Source organism: Delphinus delphis, chromosome 6 (assembly GCF_949987515.2).
Source record: "Delphinus delphis chromosome 6, mDelDel1.2, whole genome shotgun sequence".
Taxonomy (NCBI): domain Eukaryota; kingdom Metazoa; phylum Chordata; class Mammalia; order Artiodactyla; family Delphinidae; genus Delphinus; species Delphinus delphis.
Window position 1 is genome coordinate 66,184,429 of NC_082688.1, and position 14,111 is coordinate 66,198,539.

The 14,111-nt window shown below is 35.6% G+C and overlaps 1 protein-coding gene and 1 pseudogene across 3 annotated transcripts in view; one reads left to right on the forward strand and one right to left on the reverse strand.

Moving 5' to 3' along the window:
• CNTLN (centlein) overlaps positions 1–14,111 on the forward strand; it is a 179,618-nt gene that overhangs the window by 118,634 nt on the left and 46,873 nt on the right. For all 3 annotated transcript variants that reach the window (XM_069540774.1, XM_069540775.1, XM_069540776.1), the window contains exon 6: positions 1,096–1,233. In XM_069540774.1, the coding sequence (XP_069396875.1) occupies positions 1,096–1,233 (138 nt within the window). The remainder of the gene's footprint in view (positions 1–1,095; positions 1,234–14,111) is intronic.
• On the reverse strand, positions 4,756–5,246 carry LOC132426666 (intraflagellar transport protein 22 homolog pseudogene; annotated as a pseudogene).

A 14,111-nucleotide genomic window follows, 5' to 3' on the forward strand; every position in this document is an offset into this window, starting at 1 on the left:
AGATTTTTAGTGCTTGACCTAAAGCTTGTTGCTCGCTTTTGTACATAATGAATGTATAGTGTATTTTGGGGTATCCTCTACTTTTAGATAAAATACTTATTCAATATTTTATGAAAATAAATTAATTTTATAATACATTTTTGAGAAAAAATATTTTTGAAAAAATGTACATCAGTTTTTCTTTTTTAACATCTTTATCAGAGTATAATTACTTTACAATGGTGTGTTAGTTTCTGCTGTGTAACAAAGTGAATCAGCTATACATATACATATATTTCCATTTCTCCTTCCTCTTGCATCTCCCTCACACCCTCCCTATCCCATCCCTTTAGGTGGACTCAAAGCACCCAGCTGATCTCCCTGTGTCATGCAGCTGCTTCCCACTAGCTATCTATTTTACATTTGGTAGTGTATATATGTCCATGCCACTCTCTCACTTCGTCCCAGCTTACCCTTCCCCCTCCCTGTGTCCTCAAGTCCATTCTCTGCATCTGCATCTTTATTCCTTGTACGTAAGTTTTAAAATTGTTTCAAAATGAAAAAAAGATTTAGAGAATTATCAGGAGGAAAAGACCAACTTTGAACTTGAGGTGAAATTTCACCACAATCAAGTGAACTCAGCATGATCTGAACCTGAAACATTGTAAAATTATTTTTATTTTTTTGCTGCACCATTTTTTCTTCTCGAGTGTATCTGCATTTAAAGTTGAGGAAATAATAAAATATCTATTTGTTTTGAGTAATATTTAAGTAAATGAGCTCTTTTTTTGTTCATTGTAATTAACTTTTTTCATTATATAATACTTTACTGTAATTTTAATAAGTAAATTTCTACATAGATTTTCAAGTTTATTAGCTTCAGATTCTTAACTTTCACACCAGGAGACGATGATACTTTTACAGTTTCTGAAAAAAGTAACCTGTGACTGGTGTAAAATTTATTGATTGTATTAACATTTTTTAATTTAATGAAAACAAAATTTAAAGCACTACTGATTTTTCACTGTTATTTTGTGGATTAAATATAACAGGCTTTTAATTTTATTTATTTATTTGATATTTATTATATTTGTGATATGAGTGCTCTAATTTTAGGCCTTTGAAGACAATTTAATCGAAGCAAGGAAAGAAATTGAAGTATCACAGAGTAAATATAATGCTCTATCATTACAGTTGAATAATAAACAGACTGAACTTATCCAGAAGGATATGGATATTACCCTGGTCAGGCAAGTATACTCACTCCTTAATCTAACATTGTAGAAATGTCCTTTGTTATGCAGAATGCCAGCATTTTTGTTTATTATTAACACCCTAAAATGACAATATATGTCTTCTGTGAGTACTTATGTTTGTGCATTGAAACTATCTAGAATTAACAGGGACAATCAGGGGTTTCACAGGGCTGAAAAGAATCATGCTCAAAGAGTAGCCTTGGTTCAGTTTTTAACAAGGAGGATGCATTCATTCCTTGTTTCCTTCTAAAATTCCTACCCATGCATTATGTAATATTATTGTTATAATGAATAATAAATGAGTGATCCAGTTTTGACGTTTTATTTTATTATGTTCTAAATAGTTTTAGTTTGTGAAATATTCTTTCTATATCAAAATAGTTAATTTTGTAGCACTACTCATAAAGTGGAAGTACTTGAAAAACTTTTTAAGTGTTTTGAAAGATGTTAAACTACCTATTAATTTATTTTATAATAATCTTTATCAGAAAATATTGTTAGAACAGATCATAAATATATATACACATATACATACATATGTTATACATATATACACATGTATGTATGTGTGTACATTTTAAAATTTGAACTAATTAAAATAAATCATACAAAGTTTATCACATACCTGTATAAGCACAATTTCATTCTCTGAAATATGTCATATATTTTTATATGTAATATACTATATATATAATGTTTATATAGATATATAATTAACATTATATATAATTATATACATAAATATTTATATATACTTAATATTTATTTTTATATATACTGTATTACAATATATATATTGGGGCAGGATTTTTTATTGGGTAATAGATTAATACATACTATTATATATTTATATATAATATATAGTAATTTATATTATATATGTTTTATTATATGTAAAAATATATAAGCATTATATATTATAAATGAAAGCAAAAATCCATTGTGTCACATTTTAAAAATCTTTTTACCATAGGGTGAGGAAAATTATTTCTTTACAGATGATAGACTTTATGCACTCATGGTATAATTTTTTTAAGCCAGTAATTTGATGGAAGGCAAAAAAGTAATTCTAAACAGTAATAGAATCTTAAGTTTTAGAAGCAATCTTAAAATTTTTAATTATTCCTATCTTCTTCCCTATAAAAAAGCTTTTAGCCTTTGCTTGATACTTTTAGTTTATAAGTTTCTCAGTACTCTTCAAGACTGTTCTTTTTATTTTGTTCAAATTTCTAGATTGTTTCATATATTTAGTTGACATTTGGCTTTTTACAGTAGGCACCCATTTCTATCCTGATTCCTTATCTAGAGAATCTCAGAAACAGTCTAATCAGTTCTGTAGTTCAGACCTTCAAATAATAAAAGATAACTTTATTAATAAATTTTTTATTAACTTATTAACTGCTTCTGTTTCTCATAATTTTTCATGTATATGTTTTACAGATGTTATATTGTTTTGGGTTGCCTTTCTTTCTCTTTTTTTGTTAGTAAAAATATGTAATATAAAATTCCCAAATAAATGGTTAAGTGGAATATTATGCAGCTGTAAAAAAGAAAAAGGCAGCTCTGTATATATTTACACAAATCCTCCAAATAAAAAAAAGTGAAAAAAGCAAGCTGTAAAAAAGTGTGAATAGTTTGCTACTGTTTCCTTTAATAAAGCACATTTGTATGTGCACAGACTTCTGATAGAATACAGAAGGTAAGGGGGCTTCTGGAGAGGGGCTGGGGTTTGGGGACAGGTAAGACAGGGAGACTTCTTCATTAAATGGCCTCTTGTAACCTCTGCACATGTGGCCTCTTAAATTTTAAAACATTTTTCTCAATTCAAGGACTCCCAAGGGTTGTACTCTGGCTATGAATGTAAATGAAAGCTGCTGGGTTAATTTTTCTACTGAGCTCTTGGATAATCATTAAAATATCAGATAAAAATAATCTTTGTTTTGGAGCTGTAGTCTCAACATCAATTAGTATTATTGCAGGTATTACATAAGGAAGATTTACTACAGTTTGCGTTAACATTATCTTGTGTTCCTTGCAAAAGTTCCAACTGAGTGGAGGTCAGGCAAAAGGAAATTAACCTGGGCTTAAAATGTTCTCACTGGTAATCCAGGCAGTTTACTAAGAGTTGACTGTAGTTCAATCTAAATTTACCAGGGAACTGTCATTATCTGCCAACACCGCTCTCTCAAGCAGACTGCCCAAACGGCTGCATTTCAGCCCTCTTCATTGTAAGAGTGAAACACAGCTGGGCATATTTTTCATCTCTTGTAAGTGTCTCTACTTTTCTTCCACTCTCAGTTGAAAAGACCTACATCTAACATGTTTGGTTTTTTTTTTTTTTTGGCTATGTTGTGTCTTCGTTGCTGTGTGCAGGCTTTCTCTACTTGTGGTGAGCAGGGGCTACTCTTTGTTGCAGCACGTGGGCTTCTCATTGCGGTGGCTTCTCTTGTTGCAGAGCATGGGCTCTAGGTGCACAGGCTTCAGTAGTTGCAGCATGCAGGCTCAGTAGTTGTGGCTCATGGGCTCTAGAGCACAGGCTCAGTAGTTGGGGCGCATGGGCTTAGTTGCTCTGCGGCATGTGGGGTCTTCTCAGACCAGGGATGGAACCCGTGTCCCCTGCATTGGCAGGCGGATTCTTAACCACTGCGCCACCAGGGAAGTCCCTACATCTAACTTTTGATCTAGTTAATATATTTTCAGGTTGGCTATATTACAAAATTCAAAAAGTAAAATTTATGAAAGAACAACAATTTGAAAGATCACTAAAACAAACTTGTACAATAAGCTATAAACTCACCATGTTTGGTTATCCTGAGCATTAAATCTTTTGACTATTTTTACAAATGGGTGTTATGACAGCATAACATTGTTTTTCCTGTATTTTATGAAATAACATTTAAGAATTAAATTCCCCTGAGATAATAAAAAAACTTTTTAGAAGAAGTATATGTATACCACCTTCCAGTGTGATATGGTGTCCAGATATCAAGGACGTCTAAATAAAAATAAAATGTTGGAGAAGTTAAATGCTAATATTTTTCAAAAATATTCTAGGCAAGTTGTACAGATTAAGGAATGAAAATCACATTTAAACCAATCCACGTGGTTTAAACTACTGTTGCTATCACTGGGCTATGACAGTTACAATTCCACAACTTTTGTAATGTGACATAATGTGAAGGGGAAGCAAAAACCACCTCAGTTTTCCAGCTCTTTGGAGAGATCTGGGGCAAAGCAATCAGAATTCAGTAACAGGATTTTCTCAACTGAACTAAGGACAGAGAATAGATGGTATGAGTCAACTCCCTGGCTGACTGTTACCTTTGGCCAAATAAGGAAAATGTCTTCTACAGCCAAAGGGAGATGAGAACCTCAGTAGGTGGATGGATTTCAGATTTGCACTAAAATTGACTTCATTTGGGATGCGGAAGCATCTAGGTGAAGGCCGGTTAATTGATAATTGACATCTCCTCCCAGTCTCTGCTCTCAGACACTGAGTTGATTATGCTTCTTAAATACTTCATGAACTCCATCCTGATCTCTTCCGGTCATCCTTAAGATTTGAGTGCACCAGCTTCAGCTTGTTCAAGGATGGCGCCAAAGCTGGGTTTGCTTTGTCACTTCAAGAGCCTGGTTTATGGTGTGCACTCAACAGATATTGAGTATCCTGTAAAAACTGCTGCTGGACGAAGCAGGAATACCACACCACATCTCAGTTTCCTTCAGGTGGCTTGGGATGTCAGCATTGAAGATGATCACCACCCCATAAGAGTCCCTCATCAGGGCTGGCCAGCAAGACTCGAACATTGGATCGCCACCACAATCCCAGAGCTCAGATTCACACCCCGTGCATTTGTTGTTGCTGGTAACATATGGGTTCTCAAATTCCAGGATCCTCATTCCTTGGGTTGGGTTGTATTTGGCGATGTCAGAAGATTTTGTCAGGAAGTTGGCCCAAAAGGTTTTTCCACTCTCACAGGGCCCCACAAAGAGGATCTTGGCCTTCAGCATTGCAATCTGCTGCCCAAAGATCTGCCAGAGCACACCCAGGTGCTGCCGGAGCCCTTGCTGCTGTCAGGGCAGAGCCTGGGTTGCCTTTCTGAACGCATTCCATCTTGTCAGAGTTTGTATCATCAATATTCTTCTTAAAATATGGCACCTGTAGCTACATAAAATATTCCAACAAGACCTTTCCATTTTAAAGTATGATGATTTTAAACTATTGGATGGAACATGCGGTCAATTCTAGGGTACAGTGCAGTGTTATGTGAATGGGGTTTGAAAAATTATGTTTTCTACTAAATTTTGCACCTGCATTTATCTGTATAGTTGAATTTAGTGTACTGCAAGAACTATAAGCTGCAGTAAATAAGGCAATGATATCCATAGATGGACATTTTCTTACAAGATGGTAAAAAGATGAACTCTGTGTAATTTTAAGTGTTTGATTATAAGGACTCAAAAAGGAGGAGGTAATAGCACAGAGCTTGAAGACTTCAGAGGACTTTTACTCAGACCATCATTATAGGGTAGTAGTTGAGATGTCTTCAGTGTTTTTCCTGAATTGTTTGAATAATCATTTTCTGAATACACTACATGTCTCCTTCATTTTTATTTCTTGTGGGTGTGCATGTGTGTGTGGTGGTTATGATATACCAGCATTACTGTACTGAATCTGTATATTGTGCAAAAGACATACCAAGCCATAATTATCTGTAGGAAAAGTGGTCTAGGCACTTTCTTATTTGGATATACTTTTACTTGTTGATAAATGATGGAGTTGACCTAGCTTTATTTCTTTATGGGTTTATTTCTTTGAATTCCTAATTATTTGCATATTTATTGAATAATTAATCTGTGTTACACATTGTGCTATGGAATAGTGCTGTGAACTACCACAAATGATTTTTACCTTGCGTTAGAATATAAATAAAAAAATAAGTAAATAATATACATGTCTGTAACATATACAGAACATCTTAGTATAAACCTAGAACTTGCATAAAAGTCAGTAACCAGTTAAGTTGCCTAACTAAAGTTTTTGCCTGACTGGTAATGATTCAACAGTTACGTGGAGAGTGAGCTAAATGAATAGCTTAACTTCCATTGAGAAGGTGGGCTAATGTCAATTGATTTGGGAATTTTTCTTAGAAATTAGTTGTGAATCTCCGAAAAGCAATGAAAAAATAAAGGTCAAGACAGAGCAGTTACAATTTTGGTGAGGAATATCATCAAAGTCAGAATCCTGAAATTGGACTAATGCATCTGGATTGCTGGTGTTCCTAGGCACTTGGCAGAAGCAAGTGTAAATTAACTGGAGGATAATAAAGCAATTCTGTCCTCAAATTATGTCTACAGTTTTACAAACTAATGTCTAGCACATAGTCAGAAATATCAAGTATGTGGTAAAGCAATAATAAAAATTAAAAGACGTAAGAACTGGAGGAGATTGGTTCAAGATGGCAGAATAGAAGGACACGCGCTCACTCCCTCTTGCAAGAGCACCAGAATCACAACTAACTGCTGAACAATCATTGACAGGAAGACACTGGAACTCACCAAAAAAGATACCCAACATCCAAAGACAAAGGAGAAGCCACAATGAGATGGTAGGAGGGGTGCAATCACAATAAAATCAAATCCCATAACTGCTGGGTAGGTGACTCACAAACTGGAGAACAATTATACCACAGAAGTCCACCCACTGGAGTGAAGGTTCTGAGCCCCACGTCAGGCTTCCCAACCTGGGGGTCCGGCAACGGGAGGGGAAATTCCCAGAGAATCAGACTTTGAAGGCCAGCAGGATTTGATTGCAGGACTTTGACAGGAGTGGGGGAGAGATTCCACTTTTGGAGGGCACACACAAAGTAGTGTGTGCATCAGGACCCAGGGGGAAGAGGCAGTGACGCATAGAAGACTGAACCAGACCTACCTGCTAGAGTTGGAGGGTCTCCTGCAGAGGCAGGGGGTGTCTGTGGCTCACCGTGGGGACAAGGGCACTGGCGGCAGAAGTTCTGGGAAGTACTCCTGGGCAGGAACCCTCCCGGAGTCTGCCATTAGCCCTACCAAAGAGCCTGTAGTCTCCAGTGTTGGGTTGCCTCAGGCCAAACAACCAACAGGGAGGGAACAGAGCTCCACCCATCAGCAGGCAAGCTGATCAAAGTTTTACTGAGCTCTGCCCACCAGAGCAACACCCAGCTCTACCCACCACCAGTCCCTCCCATCAGGAAGCTTGCACAAGCCTCTTAGATAGCCTCTTCCAGCAGACAGTAGACAGCAGAAGCAAGAAGAACTACAATCCTGCAGCCTGTGGAACGAAAACCACATTCACAGAAAGACAGACAAAATGAAAAGGCAGAGGACTATGTACCAGATGAAGGAACAAGTTAAAACCCCAGAAGAACAACTAAATGAAGTGGAGATAGGCAACCTTCCAGAAAAAGAATTCAGAATAATGATAGTGAAGATGATCCAGGACCTCCGAAAAAGAATGGAGGCAAAGATGGAGAAGATGCAAGAAATGTTTAACAAAGACCTAGAAGAATGAAAGAACAAACACCTAGAAGAATTAAAGAACAAACAAACAGAGGTGAACAATACAATAGCTGAAATGAAAAATGCACTAAAAGGAATCAATAGCAGAATAAGTGAGGCAGAAGAACGGTTAAGTGACCTGGAAAACAGAATGGTGGAAATCACTGCCGTGAACAGAATAAAGAATGAAAGAAATGAAGACAGCATAAGAGACCTCTGGGACAACATTAAATGCAACAACATTCGCATTATAGGGATCCCAGAAGGAGAAGAGAGAGAGAAAAGACCCGAGAAAATATTTGAAAAGATTATAGTTGAAAACTTTCCTAACATGGGAAAGGAAATAGCCACCCAAGTCCAGGAAGTGCAGAGAGTCCCAGACAGGATAAACCCAAGGAAAAACATGCCGAGACACACAGTAATCAAATCACCAAAAATTAAAGTCAAAGAAAAATTATTATAAGCAATAAGGGAAAAATGACAAATAACATACAAGGGATCTCCCATAAGGATGACAGCTGATTTCTCAGCAGAAACTCTACAAACCAGAAGGGAGTGGCACGATATATCTAAAGTGATGAAAGGGAAGAACCTACAACCAAGAGTACTCTACCTGGCTAGGATCTCATTCAGATTTGATGAAGAAATCAAAAGCTTTACAGACAAGCAAAAGCTAAGAGAATGCAACACAACCAAACAACTCTACAACAAATGCTAAAGTAACTTCTCTAAGTGGGAAACACAAGAAAAGAAAAGGACCTACAGAAACAAACCCAACACAATTAAGAAGTTGGTAATAGGAACATACATATCAATAATTACCTTAAATGTGAATGGAATAAATGCTTCAACCAAAAGAGAGAGGCTCACTGAATGGATACAAAAATAAGACCCGTATATATGCTGTCTACAGGAGACCCACTTCAGACCTAGGGACACATACAGACTGAAAATGAGGGGATGCAAAAAGATATTCCATGCAAATGGAAATCAAAAGAAAGCTGGAGTAGCAATACTCATATCAGATAATACAGACTTTAAAATAAAGAATGTTACAAGAGACAAGGAAGGACACTACATAGTGGTCAAGGGATCAATGCAAGAAGATATAACACTTATAAATATATTCACCCAACATAGGAGCACCTCAATACATAAGGCAACTGCTAACAGCTATAAAAGTGGGCATCGACAGTAACACAGTAATAGTGGGGGACTTTAACACCTCACTTACACCAATGGACAGATCACCGAGGCAGAAAATTAATAAGGAAACACAAGCTTTAAATGACACAATAGACCAGATAGATTTAATTGATATTTGTAGGACATTCCATCTGAAAACAGCAGATTACACTTTCTTCTCAAGTGCACATGGAACATCGTCTAGGGTAGATCAAATCTTGGGTCACAAATCAAGCCTTGCTAAATGTAAGAAAATCGAAATCATACCAAGGATCTTTTCCAACCACAACATTGAAATTAGAAATAAATTACAGGGAAAAAAACTTAAAAAGCACAAACAGATGGAGGTTAAACAATACATTACTAAATAACCAAAAGATCACTGAAGAAATCAAAGAGGAAATCAAGAAGTATCTAGAGACAAATGGCAACGAAAACATGACTACCCAAAACCTATGGGATGCAGCAAAAGCAGTTCTAAGAGGGAAGTTTATAGCAAAACAATGCTACCTCAAGAAACAAGAAAAATCTCAATCTAACCTTACACCTAAAGGAAGTAGAGAAAGAAGAACAAACAAAATCCAAAATTAGTAGAAGGAAAGATCAGAGCAGAAATAAATGAAATAGAAACAAGAAAACAATAGCAAAGATCAATAAAACTAAAAGCTGGTTCTTTGAGAATATAAACAGAATTGACAGACCTTTAGTGAGACTCATCAAGAAAGAGGGAGAGGACTGAAATCAATAAAATTAGAAATGAAAAAGGAGAAGTTGCAATGGACACTGCAGAAACACAGAGCATTATGAGAGACTACTACAAGCAACTCTATAGCAATAAAATGGACAACCTAGAAGAAATGGACAAATGTTTAGAAAGCAATAACCTTCCAAGATGGAACCAGGAAGAAATAGAAAATATGAACAGACCAATCACAGGTAATGAAATTGAAACTGATTAAAAATCTTCCCACAAGCAAAAGTCCAGGGCCAGATGGCTTCACAGGCGAATTCTATCAAACATTTAGAGAAGTGCTAACACAGATCCTTCTCAAAAGTTTCCAAAAATATTGCAGAGGAAGGAACACTCCCAAACTCATTTTACGAGGCCACTGTTACCCTGATACCAAAACAAGACAAAGATACTACAAAAAAAAATTACCGACCTATATCACTGATGAATATAGATGCAATAATTCTCAACAAAATGATAGCAAACAGAATACAACAACACATTTAAAGGGTCATACACCGTGATCAAATGGGATTTATATCAGGGATGCACGGATTCTTTAATATACGCGAATCAATCAATGAAGAATAAAAATGATATTAACAAATTGAAGAATAAAAATGATATGATTATCTCAATAGATGCACAAAAAGCTTTTGACATAATTCAACACCCATTTATGATAAAACTCTCCAGAAAGTAGGCATAGTGGGAACCCACCTCAACATAATGAAGGCCATATGTGACAAACCTACAGAAAAGATCATTCTCAGTGTTGAAAAACTGAAAACATTACCTCTAAGATCAGGAACAAGACAAGGATATCCATTCTCGCCAGTATTATTCAACATACTTTTGGAAGTCCTAGCCACAGCAATCAGAGAAGAAAAAGAAATAAAAGGAATACAAGTTGGAAAAGAAGTAAAACTGTCACCGTTTACAGATGCCATGATACTATACATAGATAATCCTAAAGATGTGACCAGAAAACTACTAGAGCTAATCAATGAATTTGGTAAAGTTGCAGGATACAAAATTAATGCACAGAAATCTGTTGCGTTCCTATTCAATAACAACAAAAGATCAGAAAGAGAAATTAAGGAAACAATCCCATTTACCATTGCAACAAGAGGAATAAATCTACCTAAGGAGGTAAAAGACCTGAACTCAGAAACCTATAAGACACAGATGAAAGAAATCAAAGGTGATACAAACAGATGGAGAGATATACCATGTTTTTGGACTGGAAGGATCAATATTGTGAAAATGACTATACTACCCAAAGCAATCTACAGATTCAGTGATATCCCTAGCAAATTACCAATGACATTGTTTACAGAACTAGAACAAAAAATCTTAAAATTTGTGTGGAGACACAAAAGACCCCGAATAGCCAAAGCAATCTTGAGTGAAAAAAACAGCTGGAGGAATCCGACTTCCTGACTTCAGACTATACTACAAAGCTACATTAATGAAGACCATATGATACTGGCACAAAAACAGAAATGAAATATAGGTCAATGGAATAGGATAGAAAGCCCAGAGATAAACCCATGCACCTATGGTCAACTAATCTATGACAAAGGAGGTCAGGATATACAATGGAGAAAAGACAGTCTCTTCAACAAGTGGTGCTGGGAAAACTGGACAGCTACGTATAAAAGAATGAAATTAGAACACTCCCTAACACCCTGCACAAAAATAAACTCAAAATGGGTTAAAGACCTAAATGTGAGAGCAGACACTATAAAACTCTTAGAGGAAAACATAGGAAGAACACTGTTTGACATAAATCACAGCAAGATCTTTTTTGATCCACCTCCTAGAGTAATGGAAATAAAAACGAAAATAAAGAAATGGGACCTGATGAAACTTAAAAGCTTTTGCACAGCAAAGGAAACTATAAAGAAGATGAAAAGACAACCCTCAGAATGGGAGAAAATATTTGCAAACGAAGCAACGGACAAAGGATTAATCTCCAAAATACATAAACAGCTCATGCAGCTCAGTATTAAATAAACAAACAACCCAATCAAAAAATGGGCAGAATACCTAAATAGACATTTGTCCCTAAAGGACATACAAACGGGCAAAAGGCATATGAAAAGATGCTCAACATCACTAATTACTAGATAGATGCAAATCAGTACTACAATGAGGTATCACCTCACACTGGTTAGAATGGGCATCATCAGAAAATCTACAAATAACAAATGCTGGAGAGGGTGTGGAGAAACGGGAACCCTCTTGCACTGTTTGTGGGAATGTAAATTGATACAGCCACTATGGAGAACAGTATGGAGGTTCCTTGAAAAACTAAGAATTACCATATGACCCAGCAATCCCACTAGTGGGCATATACTCAGAGAAAACCATAATTCAAAAAGAAACATACACCCCAATGTTCATTGCAGCAATATTTACAATAGCCATATCATGGAAGCTTCCTAAATGCCCATCAACAGACGAATGGATAAAGAAGATGTGGTACATATATACAGTGGAATATCACTCAGCCATAAAATGGAACAAAATTGGGTCATTTGTAGAGACATGGATGGATCTAGAGTCTGTAATACAGAGTGAAGTAAGTCAGAAAGAGGAGAACAAATATCATATATTAATGCATATATGTGGAATGTAGAAGAATGCTAGAGATGAACTGGTTTGCAAGGCAGAAATAGAGACACAGATGTAGAGAACAAATGTATGGACACCAAAGGTGGGGGAAAGCAAGAGTCGGGGGTGGGGGTGGGATGAATTGGGATTGACATATACACTAATATGTATAAAATAGATAACTAAGAAGAACCTGGTTTATAAAAAAATAAATTTAAATTAAAAAAACTGGAAAAGAAAGATAAAGACCTAGTTATTTGCCTATATATGAGTAATTAACATAGCAAACCCAAAAAAAATTTATAGAAAGATTTCTAAAATTAATAATGTGGATTTAGCACACTTGGTAGATACAAGGTCAGTGTAGAAAATTCAAATGCATTTTTTATGCCAGCACAAAAATTAGGAAATAGACTTAAAAAGAATATAATTTATAATATAGGTAAAAATATGAACAGCAAATATAATGAAAGATATGTGTTACCTTTATACAGAGATCTGTAAAACATTATTGAGAGAAATAGAAAGTCTAGTATGTACAGATAAATACAGAGTTCATGATTTGCAAGACTCAGTATGATAAAGATGTCTATTCTCTCCAAATAGATATTGAGATGCAGAGGAATACAAATTATCAGCAACAGGAAACTATTATTACCCCCAGGCCAGAAGGGGCAAGGAGAGAAGCTTTTACTGGATCTCTGTGAGAAGTCTAGCCCTGGGAGAGAGGCTGACTAATAGGAGAAGTATTCTTAGATACAGGAACAGAGACACTGCCAACTGTGGCTCATTGGAGAGGGAGATAGGGAAAGAAATACCTTGACCTCTTTTTCCTTTACCCTCTAATCATGGACCAGCACTTTCAGCTACTCAAATATAAACCCAGAAGAAAGGGAGCCAATGTAATGTAGTCTGTGGAAGTTGGCCTCTCAGGCTAGATTGTAGTCTAGAGTACAGAGAGTAATAGTTTAGAGATGATGAATATTGGATAAGAGAATATGTGGTACATTCTCCATTTCTGCTCTTTTTCAGAGCTTTCCTGGACATTTATTGCTTAATTAATTTTTCCATATAAACTTTAGGTTAAAGTGGCTTATTTCTTGTTTGCTATTTTATTATGCCATCAAATTTAAAAGCAAACTGAAGGAGAATTGCCCTCTTGATGATGTCAGTTTTTCTGTCCCAGAGAATGGGAGTGCCATTACATTTGTTTCAGTACCTTTCTGTCCTTATGAAATGTTTTGTTCCTTATGCTGGTTTTGACCTTTCTTCTTAAATTTTTATTCCTAGCTCTTTCATGGTTTTTGTTACTGTTTTAAATGGAATCTTTCTTTCCCCTATAGTTTCCTACTGATTTTCCTTTTATTACTTGTTGTTTTTGCTGTGCTATTCTGTTTTGATGTGTTATGATTTGGTAGGTAAAGTGTCCAACAAAATTATTTTGATTTTACTGTGAATTGTACTTTTTACTTTTTTCTGTATAATATTTTTTGCCTTGAGTTTTAATTCCTCTGAAATTAATATTGCTATTCTTTTTGGGGGGTTATATTTATATGGTAACAAACTAAGTACATAATTGTTTAGGTATAATGATACATGTGAATTATAAGAAAATACATGTAGTACGGAAAAGTACAAAGAAGATAGAGGGAAAAAATTAGAGTTAAAATACAACCCCAGAGGAATAATAGCCATTAAAATTTTATTAGAATCGTTCTATATTTTTCTCAACACATATTTATAGATTGAAGAGTAGGTAAACAAGTTCTTAGATAAAAGGGACTGTATTGAACATTTTTGTTTGTTTG